The sequence below is a fragment of the Nestor notabilis genome, unplaced genomic scaffold (genome assembly GCF_000696875.1).
Source record: "Nestor notabilis isolate BGI_N333 unplaced genomic scaffold, ASM69687v1 scaffold3791, whole genome shotgun sequence".
Classification (NCBI taxonomy): Eukaryota; Metazoa; Chordata; class Aves; order Psittaciformes; family Psittacidae; genus Nestor; species Nestor notabilis.
The window spans coordinates 6,042-18,343 of NW_009914992.1; the positions used below are offsets into that span (position 1 = coordinate 6,042).

Below are 12,302 nucleotides of genomic sequence, written 5' to 3' on the forward strand. Positions count from 1 at the left end.
GTGACACTGGAGTGATGTAGCAGAAATTCCCAAAGTGTGTTGTGTCTTGTGTTTGGAATATTTCCTGGTTGTGCATTGCCTACCGAGTTCATAGTGTACCTGGTGAGAGGCATATGTACGCCAGTGCTCTGGAATTTGATGAGCTTTTTTCTCTTCTGTACTCTTAAGGCATGCCTACTCCACAATAAACCTGCAGACTGATGTGACAGCTGTACTGGTACCTGTTTTTCAGTACCCAGCGACACTGGAAGATGATGCAGAGGAGCCTGAGGTTTCTGCAGGGGATTGAGGTTCCTCGAAACCTAGGATTAGTGGTGAGAACCTGAGTAAGGAGGCAGGGCTGTGCCCACAGGACAGACAGCACTTGTGAGGTACAGAGAGGGAGCAGTATCAAATCTGTGCAGCTGTGGTGCTTCCCACAGCTCCAGTCATCATCCTTGGAGCAGGCTCTGCAGCTCCAGCTGTCTCCTGAGTTTGGTAGTTCACCAGAAATTCCATACAGTGTTTGCACGCTCTTGGAATAGATGCCTGGACAGGGATGTGCTTGTGTGACGGCTGCTGCTGGGACCACAAGCCCTGCACCTCTGGGTGGGGTATGTGCACCCTGGGCAGCCTCCCTGGGGGTGGTGGGCAAGGTGACATGGGCCTGAGGTAAACCCCACTCCCACAGGGGTGATGGTGCTCCTGCATCTGGTTTAGAACCTGAGCTTAGCATTTCCTGAACTTGGATCAGATGGGCTTTATCCTCCAAACAACTCCAGCCCTTAGTATGAACTGCAGCCACATATTGTGTGACCACTGTGTGTGTCAGGAGAATAACAGGGTGCTCGTTCTGGGGGTCAGGGTGGCAGAACTGCCTGTAATTAACCTCAGAAACATGGAGGTTTTCATCTGACAGGCCACTGTTACAGGGATGATGCATAGTTCATGTGGAAACACAACATTAAGATGATGGTTTTCCTTCAGCTGTTGCATATTCAGGACTATAGATGGATGCACCTGCTTCACTTCAGCAGCCAGAACATAGTGCAGAAGATGCTCTTTGGCTTTGAAATAAGAGCTAAACCAGAGAAGCCAGGGCAGCCAGCTGGGATAATCCCAGCACACCATCTTCTGCAAAGCTGTTCTGTGTGACCACTGTGTGCCTGTGCCATTGCAATGCTACTGTCAGACCTGATGGCTCCAGCCACAAGAGCTGCCCTGTTGCCCATCATGGGAAGGGCAGGGCATCCTTGGAAGATCCAACACCAAGCTGTGGGGCAGGTCAGTGACAGGGAGAGAGCAGCAGCCAACACAGCACTCTGCTGGGAATAGCTGATATAAGGAACAACCACTACTTTATGAGCCTTCTCACATGCTCCGCACGCATTAGCAAATAGATACTCTCCTGCTGCGGTTTGAGCTTGACATGCCATGTCCCTGAGCAAAGTGCTTTCAGTGCATTTGTACTGCAAAATAAAACCTAATGCCCAGGGTGAGGCTGGACGGAGGGTGAGAGCTCTTTGCACAGACCAGGCAGTGGCAAGGGTGGTGACAGGAGTTAAAGCCAGCAGAAACCATGGGTGAAAACCACAGAGGAGGAAGAAAGTTTCCAAACGGGATGCATCACCTGGGGTGGTTTGAAAGCACCATTCAGCACCTGGCAGTGCTAGAGGCACTTACCTCTCTTGGTGGTAGGAGTCACCATCCCCTTTCCTTATGCAGTGCTGAACACGAGCCATGTGGTATGGTTGTATTCCTCACCCGGGTGGAGTAGTGTGCTGGGGAAGTGGGGCTGGGGAGAGACAGCAGCATGTCATTGACTGTGAGTGCACACCAGGGACCATAAAGGGTCCTGAGGTTCATATATAGACATGGGTGGTTGTGATGGTACAGTTCCCTGCCACAGGACCCAAGCAGCTCACAGGGATGGGGGGAGGTTCACCTTGTTGACAGCATCAGGCCAGTTCTGGGTTTCCAGGCAGAAGGCTGAGTGCTTGGGGTACACAACAGCACCTTTGCCTTTCAGGGAGCCATCCAAGTTGTTCCCGGTGTAAAACTGGATGCCAGGCTGGGTGGTGTGAACCTCCATGACCCTGCCGGTGGGTGGGTGGCAAGCCCTGCGGAGATGCCAGGAAGGAATCTTTTACAATGAGGGTGCTAAGACGCTGTCACATGTTGCCCACAGAGGTGGTGGATGCACCATCCCTGGAGACATTCAGGGCCAGGCTGATGTGGTTCTGGTTGAGGATCTAGTTGAGGATGTCCCTGCTCATTGCAGGGGGGTTGGACCAGTTGACCTTTGAAGGTCCCTTCTAACCCAAACTGTTCCATGATTCTGTGCCAGTAGAGGATACCAAGGAGCTGGCTGAACAGCCAGGGGTGGGAAACTCCTTCTCGTGTCCCAACCTACCTGGCCGCGAGGTGTCGAGCCTGCTCCTGCTGCAGGCAGAAGTTGTGGTCAAAGCCATCCAGGCCAAACTTCTGCAAATGCTTCCCCAGCTCCACGGGCTGCCGGAGATCAAAGCCAGTGCCCTGCACAGCAGCCACCTCCCCTGGACAAGGAGAATAGCAGTGTCATCTGTCACATGCCATCAAACACCCGCAGCACTGGCCTCTGTACAGGGCTGAGATCCATTCCTTGAGGAGGTGATCTGAGGGGTTTAAGCTGTTTGTGATCCTTGTGTCACTGAGATGCCTGCCTTCGAGCAAGCTTGTCTTTTGGCCACTGTGACTCAGGCTGGGGCATCACCACCTTGTCCCACCAGCAGCCCCTGGGGACACTGCTGTGCTTAGCCAGGATTAAAAAAAAACCAAGGAGCCAGAAAACGAGAGGAGGAGCTTGTATGTGTAACTACGTAAGTTAATTATTGTAAATAATAAATTATAAATCCAAATGCCTAAGATTTATAGAGATATACTGTCTGTCTGTAAATGAATGAATGCTCCAGATCTCTGAACAACCATCCATGAGATGGCCACAAAGGTGTTCCACCTGCCAGGATGGTGAATATGAGCTGTATAATGGGACCAGTCCCCTTCTGCTTCAGGGCACTGTTATTTTTTGAGGGGGGGAAGCTTAAGACTATAAACCCAGCATTTTCTCTCAAGTGTTTTTTTAAGACCTGGTGTGGGGGCACAGCTTCCTGTGATAAAGCTCTTGCAGTGAGAATGACCCCAAGACATACTAAACACAGTGCAAAACACAGCCATCCTAAACCTTTGTGAGAGAGGCAGAGGAGGGGTAAGGAAGGGAATTTTTCCCTAAAATCATATTTTTCTATCCCTCTCTAAAGGGAGAGCTTTCCAAAGGTGTTGGGAATGGCAGAGCCGGGGCATCTTGGCCCTGCTGCTGGTCCCATGTGCTGTGCTCTGCTCGCTGAAGTAACGCACCCGGCTTGGCTGCAGCTCTGCACCAGATCTGCTCTGCAAACCTTGAGAAACAGGACATCTCTGTGGCTTCTGATCCTATCTAAAAGGAGCACATTCACTCAATTCAGCTGTGGAGCACAAAACCACCTTGAAAACAAAATTAAACCATTTTGATTTACGCACTTAGATAAAATACAACAACCATTGCACGCAGGGGCTCACTCTTTAAGCCTCGTCTAAGCCCAGGGCTAGACTGCACACAGTTTTATCAGCTTCAACGGCTACATCTACCTAAAACACCAAGAGGGAACTGCAAAAAGCTGCAGTGAAGATGTGAAAGAGCTCCATGGTGAAATCAGAGGGGAGAAGCAGGGCAGTAGCTTTGGTACAGCCTTAAGCTCTTCCCCAGTTTGAGCTCAGGCACAGCACACCAAGCTGAGCAAAAGGCAGCGGGGCTGGGAGACCCACTCCTCCAGATGCAAGCTGATGCATGTACGCACAGTGGTTTGGGTTCATGAACATAGACGTAACTCTGGTTTTACCAGACACCTGAGCTAAAAGCTTTCTTTTGCCTTTTTCAAAGCCTCTCTTGCTCTCCCTCCTGAAGCCAGGAGGGTGCACTCAGCAAAGCAGCCCTGTGATAACACTAGGGAAACAAGTGCTGCCATTTCCAGCAGAGCCCACACTTACCAAAAGCCGCCCAGGGGCTCATGCAGTGCTGGGGCACACATCCTGCATTGCACCCGGCTTCTCTGCCCTTTGTGTTTTTCATTCTTAAAACCAATAAAACTTGGTATCAAGAATCATTTTGCAATTAGATCAACTCTTACTGCAACTCAACACAGTCACACTACATGAAAAGCCATTTTCAAGAGGGTTGCAGTCAAGCCACCCAAAGCAAGGTGCCCTCTTGTTGAGTGGTGGGGGCCACTGCTGAGTGCATGTGCTCAGCGCTGGATCTCCTGCCGGTACAGAGAACATGTTCCTTGTCCCAGCTTGTTCAGATTATTTAACTTAGCAGCTTGATCATTTATAGAATCATAGAATCACAGGATGGTTTGGGTTGGAGGGGACCTTAAAGCTCATCTGGTTCCAACCCCCTGCCACAGGCAGGGACACCTTCCATTAGACCAGGTTGCTCAAAGCCCCGTCCAACCTGGCCTTTATGGGGAGAAACGTGCTGTTTTCCTTAGCTGGCTTTCCTCCTTTAGCCATGCAGAACATTAAAGACAGGAAAGAAAAGTGTTGGGTTTGTGTTTTCAGCCTCCCAGCCAGGAGTGCCAGCTCTCCTGTCCCAGTGAGGGGACTGATGGCTCAGCTTTTGCAGCGAAGGATGATGCTGGGCTCCTGAGCACTAGAGATCCCAGCAGCTCTAGAGCTCAGTGCTGGAGTCCTCACTCATGGGTGAAGGCCCTGCCGTGCCCAGGGTCCCCTGGTATGTCCCCTTTGCCAGGCAATGCTGTTCCCTGATACCCCCACATGCTCATGTGTAAAACCACCTCCACTGTGTGCAGCGCGTGCCTCACCACCCACCGGTGGGGATCTTGGTGTTGTCCACAGGCAGGTAGGAATCTGCTTCAATAGAGATTTCATGGTCGTAGATATCCCGTGAACCCTGCAGGAGGATGGGAAATACTGGTTTTCCTGCTGCAGCCCTTCCACTATTTGAGCAGCAATAAGCACACCCCAGAAGTGACTGCCCATGGTGGTGGTACAACTGATCTTGTAGTTCCTGGGGGACCTCCTGGCTGTCATCCCACCTTCACCCTACAGGACAAAGGTACCAGCACAGGCAAAAACCTGCGTGGGACCGAGGAGCTGTAAATCCTGAGAGACTATCAGTCTGAACTTGTACCTCATGGAGTACTACCACCCTGCAGACGCACTAGCCAAAACATGCTGGCTGCTGAGCACACAGCAATAGGCAAATGGGGAAGGAAGCAAGCACGGGGAAGTGCAACCCATCTCCTGCAGCACAGGGGGTGCTGCGCTCTTCTTCCCCTTCTGCAGCCTTGGGGATGCCGGCAGGAAGCCTGCTGGGCTGGAAGGGGAGCAGGATTTAAGCTGAGCCTGCATGTCACTGTCTAATCTGAACAGTAATTTCATGGCCAAAGGTCTCCTGTTCATCTGGAATCGCACCTGAGCTGCATGCTGCAGGTGTTGATATTACTGTACCACTGGGAGGACAAACAGAGGGTAAGCTAACAACTGCACAGCCATTATAGAATCACAGAATCACAGAATGGTTTGGGTTGGAAAGGACCTTAAGACCATCTAGTTCCAAACCTCCTGCCATGGGGACAACTCCCACCAGACCAGGTTGCTCAAGGCCCCCTCCAAGCTGTCCTTGAACACTGCCAGGAGTGGATTGTTAGGGCAGAAGCCTAAGCAGACCTCCTGCACGGAGGAGCTGGGATGTCTCTCACTAACCCTTTTAAGGGTCTTTGTCTCAGGTCCAAGTGTGACTGCACTATCCCATCCTATTGCTCTGTCCGTCAGTATTTCATTTCCCAGATCCTTTTCCTCCAAGCACAGTTATAAGAAGGATGAGACTCAAATGCAGCTGCAATACAGTGCTTGTCTAGTTGGCAGGACTCTGGCACGTGGCAGCTCTCTGCACCCTGCTACTTCCCCACCTTGGCTGCCTCAGATCCTCTTTCCATGGTGCTTCTCCTCCCCATTTTCACCTCCGTATTTCAGTGCTGCACTGACTCTGGCTGGCACTACAGCCACTGATCTCAGCTGCACCATCCACACAAGGGTTCAGTATGTTGTCTCAGAAGTGCCCAGAGAAGGCAACTGAGAAATGCCAGTCTATCACTAGGGTATTAGTTCTGTACCTTCTCTGCAACCTTTCAGAGGGACCGGGAGAGACTGAAACTCCAAGTTACGCTCAAATGGAGAGTTAATATTCATGCTCCCGTTCACAGTGCTCTGTGATAACGTGTCCTCAGATGAGGTCTATGTGATTCAGTCGTGTCCCAGCCCACGATGCATAGAGACAACCCTCACTGCTGTGCCCCCAGAAGCATGCTGAGTCCCTGCAGAATGTTGGTTTCAGCATCTCATGGGAAGCCCATGGATCATCCCATGGGTCCCCAGGCTTTCTTCCCTGCATGGTGTCCCCCCATGGGGTTCATCTCCCCTGCACAGTGTCCCTCCACGAGGCCCATGCTTACCTGCCCTGCCAGGTTGAAGTACGCGTGGTTTGTCAGGTTGACGGGTGTTGTCTTGCTGGTCTGGGCTCGATAGTTGATGGCCAGCTCCTCGCCACTGAGCGTGTAGGTCACCCAGACTTGCAGGTCACCAGGGTAGCCTTCCTCTCCATTGGGGCTGAGCCGGAAGAAGCAGACACCGTTCGGGAGGACCTGGGGGCTCCAGAGAACCTGCAAGGACCCAGGCATAAAGGAATAATGCACTGAAACATAGGTTTTTCAATAATCTTTCCTGCTCTAACTCCTAGAACGGGAAAAAACCCCAACAAACCCAAACAGCCTCCCTGTGAAGGACTAAAACCCAATATTCCCTGGTTGAAAAAGAATAAAGGAAGTGGGAGGAAACACAAGCACCAGCCTGCCCTTGGTCAGCCAGTGCCAGCAGCAAGGAGCAAGGTTTCCTATGAGCAGCCAAACAACCAAGACAGTTTGCTCTGATGGGGATCTGTCCCAGCCTGCATAACTCCATGGCTAAGAGGGTCCATGTGCTGGTCTGCAACATCGCTTCAACAAGCTGCTGCCCTTCCCTCAGCTCACTCAGAGCTGATTCTAGGACACACACAGAGAGCTCCTGCTTAGGGGCTGAGGTTGGGTTAAATGATACCAAAGGTATTGCCAGGTACATCCACATGTCAGTGCTGATCCAGAGAACTGAGACCTCTCTCTTTCTTGCCCCTGCCAGAGACCAGGGAGCCAAAACCTTGGAGCCAAACCTGCTGGTGAGTGAAGCAAGCCAGCACACTGTAAATTTAGCTGCCCAGACAGCCTGTTTTAACCTGGCCATGGACCTGATGCTAAGCAGATGTCTCAGTCCCTTGCAGGACATATGTGTGACAAAAAGTGAGGTGCACAGTTTCTGAAGCTTTGCATCTACCTAAACTAGGAGCAGGGGCTACATAATGCTTTAGAGATGACCCCTTTCACATCCTATGCAGACATCACAAACTCGTGGCTCTTGTCAAAAGCCAACATTTTCACCAAACACATGAACTGAGGGTGCCAAATAAAATCACAGACTGGTTTGGGTTGGAAGGGATGTTAAAGCTCACCTATTTCCAACCCCCTGCTACGGGCAGGGACACCTTCCACTAGACCAGGTTGCTCAAAAACCGTGATGAGCAGGCTGCAGAGCAGGCCCTCCTGCACCGAGTGCTTCCACTGCAGCTCCCACTGCTGTGGGTCACTGGGGTTTTATATATGAGTTTCTATTTAAGTTCTTCAAAGCAAAAGCTATTAAAGGCCAGCAAGCACACAGATATCACTGTCTTTTAAAGCTAAGAGTGTTATTTTCTAAGGCTCCCCAGCCTCCCAGCAGTGTGGTCAGATATTGCCACTATGTAAGTGTGTCTACAAACTTCCTTGTGATCAGACCACACACCGACCACAGCAACACAGTCTACAAGACGAGGGAAAAACAATGAGATGGCCAAGACAGTCAGAGCCAAGAGCCAGCGTGTCTTGTTTTTGTCAGGGCTGGCCACAGGTCTCTGCACAGTGATGACCATTACCTGGCTGGAGGGGGTCTTGAGTAGGGGCTTGAGCATGCCCCATGAGACAGAGGACACAAAGACCTTACTGGGAGGTGTTGCTGCCTCATCTGCATCAAGCTGGCATGCCTTCAGCATGGGGAAGAGGGAGGAGAGAGCATGTCCCCTCTGCAGAAGACAGCCTGGGAGCCCTGCGTGCAAAGGAGTGCACCCGATGATTCCAGCTTCAGCTCATTGCGGTCAGGGTTTATAAAGAAACTTCAAACCAGGTTGTCCTCTTTGGGGGTACAACAGACAAGTCACCCCAGTGATACCTTTTTCCTAATGCTGCTGAGGAGTGTTTGATCCTGATCTGATACCAATTCACACTGTGCTGCCCAAAGGTGAGGTTTTTCCAGACACTCGGACTTTTGCCCCATCAGCCTGGATGTCTTCTCACAAATAAAACATTAACCCAGGGAAGCAGCTGCACCAGCACATTCACATGTGTTCCTCTGGAGAAAGGTGTGCTTGCTGGTTACACATGCATTTGATCTGACAAAGCCCAAGGGTTCAGGGAAGCACAGACTTCAGAGCCTGTATATGCAATATATATACATATACATGTATCAGCAGGGTAATCAGCAAGGCTTTCAAGAGAGATGCTCCACTGCTCTTACCACCTGTAGCGCATGGATGGTATCCGAAATTCAGCAGTAGCTCTTGGGAGGAGATGTGAAGGATTGAGTGCCCTGAGGCCAGGGAAAGGTTATTTTATCTCTGGAGGTCACAGGGAAGGGCTGGCAAGGGGACACAGCAATGCCGGGGCATTTTGTAATGCAATAACCACGCTGAACCCGCAGCAACACCCTGCTCTCTCCTTACTTGGGAGTGCAGACAAAAGCAAGCAGCAATGATACTCAGTTTCTGCAGACCTTGGTCTTTCTGACTCTGTGGCCAGATAACATTCTGGGGCTATGGCCAGGTAACAGCCTTGAAACCATGCACAAGGCTGTGTCCTCACCACCATGTCCCAACCCCAGTTCTGCGGGAGCAGCACCTCACCACAGGACAGCCCCATCAGAACCGGGCTCACAAGGCCTCAAGGGCTGCAGTAACACAGAGGAAGCACAGAAACCCTCTGCACGGCAGCCAAGGATGACATAAGCGAGCCCTGCTAAGCCACCCACCAAAGACAAGCCAACCCAGCCACTCGCAGGTTCTCACTTCCCCCATTCCTGCACTTACAGCACTTTCTGGGAGCTGATTCAACCCAACAACCACCAGAAAACCCCGCAGGGTGGGGAGTGAACATACCATATCCTCTTGCCACAGCCCCATAGGCTGCGTGCTGGAGGACACTGGGACCAACCACCCTGGTTTTCACCTTGTCAAATCCCCTGGCTCCTCCGTGCAGGCTGTTGGGCCCGTTGTTGAGGAAGAGCTGGTACTTCTTCCCGTCCACCGTGAACCTCCCCTTCGCAATCCTGTTGGCAACTCGCCCCACGACAGCACCGAAGAAGGGGTGCTTCCTCGTGTAGCCTGCCCGGAAAGACAGAGCGCGGTTAGACAGGGGGAATGGGACAGGATGGGTGGTCTCCAGATGTGCTTATGGACTGAACAGGTGACTGCAGACCTGGTGTTCCACAGGACATGCAGCTCACTAGTCATGCACATTTTGAGCAACCTGCTCTAGCGGAAGGTGCCCCTGCCCATGCCAGGGGGTTGTAATGGGATGAGCTTTAAAGTGCCTTCCAACCCAAACCAGTCTGTGATCATGTAATTCTAAGATTTTTGATTAAAACAGCCTGATGGGACCTTGTATTATTTGCAGATTTGCAGAAAAGGCCTCTCATTGCCAGTCAAAGGATGACAGAGAACTGCTCCATCAGAGGCGCAACCTGGAGGCACCAATGTCCCATTCCCCATCCAGCACCAAACCCAGCACCAAGGAGTTGTACTTATTCATCCCACGATTTGAAGGGGACCCTTAGGAGCAGATCATGCGCTGTGGCAGTAAACCAGGAAACAACGGTTAAATTGCCTGATTTTTTACTTTTTGTTTGTTTGTTTGTTTTTGAAAGAAAGAGACAGATTCAGACCCACCTTCCAAAGTGTCAAAGCCCAGGACAACATCCGAAAACACCCCATCCCTGCCCCTCGTCTCCAGAGCAGCGATTATGCACCCTAAGGACAGGATTTCCACCTTCACGCTGCCTGACTTTAAGGTGAATTTTTCCACCTCTCCTCCTCCTTCCTCCTGGGGCATGTGCCCGAACACCTCCCTCGTCACTTCTGTCATCGCTCCCCCAAACCTCGTCCCCCGGTACTACCACCGGGAGCCGCGGCCCTGCAGGGACGGGAGCTCGAGAGGAAGCGATGGTGGCCGGCAGCGGAGCGAACACTGATCTAGGGAGCGGTCACAAACATCACATGGTCGCCTTGCAGCGCGGGGAGGAGTTTGGCCGCGCATCGGCTGCTCCCAGCGCTCCGGCTCGGAGGAGGCACCCAGCGGGGCTGTGGAGGGACGCGGTGCTGCGCGGAGGGTGCCGTCAGCCCTCTGGCTCTGGGCAGCTGAAGGTGTTAGAGGAGAGACGGAAGGAGGCCGGAAAGAGGGAGGAAAAGCTCTATGTGCTCAGGCTTGTACTGCCGGTGGAGGCAGCGCGGCTGCCAGGCTGGACCGTCAGGGCGTTAGGCACCGCGCCGGCCAGGCTGGACCGTCAGGGCGTTCAGAGGGCAGAGCGTCGCAGCCTCTTCCCCACTTTCATTACAGTGCTACAGCCTTCAGGGCCCTTGTAAAGTAAGACGTGAGAAAATGCTGTTTTCTCCCTTTATACCCCTACCTCAGGCCCCCCACCCCAAGAGGGACAAGTCAGGTCTAGTGCCTGCTGATGGAGGTGTAAACTGGGCTCTGGGCATTGCATAGAATCCCAGACTGGTTTGGGCTGGAAGGGACCTTAAAGCTCATCCATTTCCAACCCCCTGCCACGGGCAGGGACGCCTTCCACTAGACCAGGTTGCTCCAAGCCCCGTCTAGCTTGGGCTTGAACACTGGGATCAGGTGGATGAGGCAGGCACAGCTTCTCTGAGCAACCTGTGCCAGCACCTCAGCACTCTCACAGGGAAGAACTTCTTCATAATCTCTAACCTAAATACCCCCTATGTCAGTTTAAATCCATTTCCCCTTGTCCTGTGCCTACAAGCCCTTGTCAAAAGCCCCTCTCCAGATTTCCCGTAGGCCCCCTTTAGGTACTGGAAGACTGCTATAACATCTCCCCTGAGCTTTCTGGCTGGCCAGCTGTTATTCTCAAACTTATATTCACATGGTCCTGACCCGGACTCCATTAAGAATCATCATCTGTTGAAACACCAACCTTTCCTATCTGTCTGTTCAGGCAATGTCAGTCAGAGGGAGAACCTTAGTAACATTTAGGTAATGTGTGTGCATGTTTTTGACATCTCTTGGCAAGGTTCAAGTGCAAGGTGAAAGAACTTCATTACAATTTGATATTGGTATATTTTTATGAGGCCCACTTTCAGAATTTGTTCAAAGAACCAATAATTCCAAGAACTGCCACCAAAAAATCCTCAGTAAATTAACCAGTGGTTGTTAAGTATTCATTTCCAACACAGCAATCACCGTTAGACAAAGAAAACTACAGATTTCAAGTTGACACAGAAATGAACAGGGGGCTGAGCAGAGGTCGTTTTGAAATCTGCACTTCTTTGTTAACGATGGCCTTGGGTTTGCAGTAACACAAAGAGCTGTTCCTGTGTTTCCTTCTCCACCTTCACAACCAGTGGTCTCTTTCTGAAAACAACATTGCAAGTGTACATGTTTTTTACTGCTGATCAATCCCACCTCCTGTTCGAAACAGCGCAAACTTTGTTAGGAGCAAGGAAGGCTCCTGGCAGGTGGAAGAGAAGACGAGAGCCACATTTATGACTGACTCATGAAGTGCATGTGCAAAGCCTTCACAGAATCTCACTCCTTGGCACCTTGGCTACCTCAGCATCTCTCTCTCAACGTGCTTCTCCAGACACAGGGAGCATTTCTGCTTTGCAAAGACAGGTTTTCATTAAGGTGCCAGGTTTTAACACAATAGGAGCTGCTATTTGCATTTATTCCTCTGATCCACACCAGAGAAGATCCAGACCCAATTCTGTGTGATAGAATAGTCATGCACACTCTTTTTCACATACCTTCACAGATGCAAGATCACTCAAGCCCCAGTGACATCTAAGACTGTGCAGGTGCTGAAGCAACACC

At 51.4% G+C, this 12,302-nt stretch overlaps 1 protein-coding gene across 1 annotated transcript; it reads right to left on the bottom strand.

Annotated features, from left to right (window-relative positions):
- Positions 1-1,696: 1,696 nt before the first annotated feature.
- Positions 1,697-10,341, bottom strand: GALM (galactose mutarotase (aldose 1-epimerase)). The gene is made up of 7 exons (XM_010023908.1): positions 10,139-10,341; positions 9,420-9,574; positions 6,531-6,737; positions 4,885-4,966; positions 2,393-2,534; positions 1,925-2,099; positions 1,697-1,774 (listed from the first exon to the last, which is right to left on the bottom strand). Exons 1-7 carry the CDS (start codon positions 10,332-10,334, stop codon positions 1,697-1,699), a joined length of 1,035 nt encoding a protein of 344 aa, XP_010022210.1. The 5' UTR covers positions 10,335-10,341.
- Between the last annotated feature and the right edge of the window lie 1,961 nt (positions 10,342-12,302).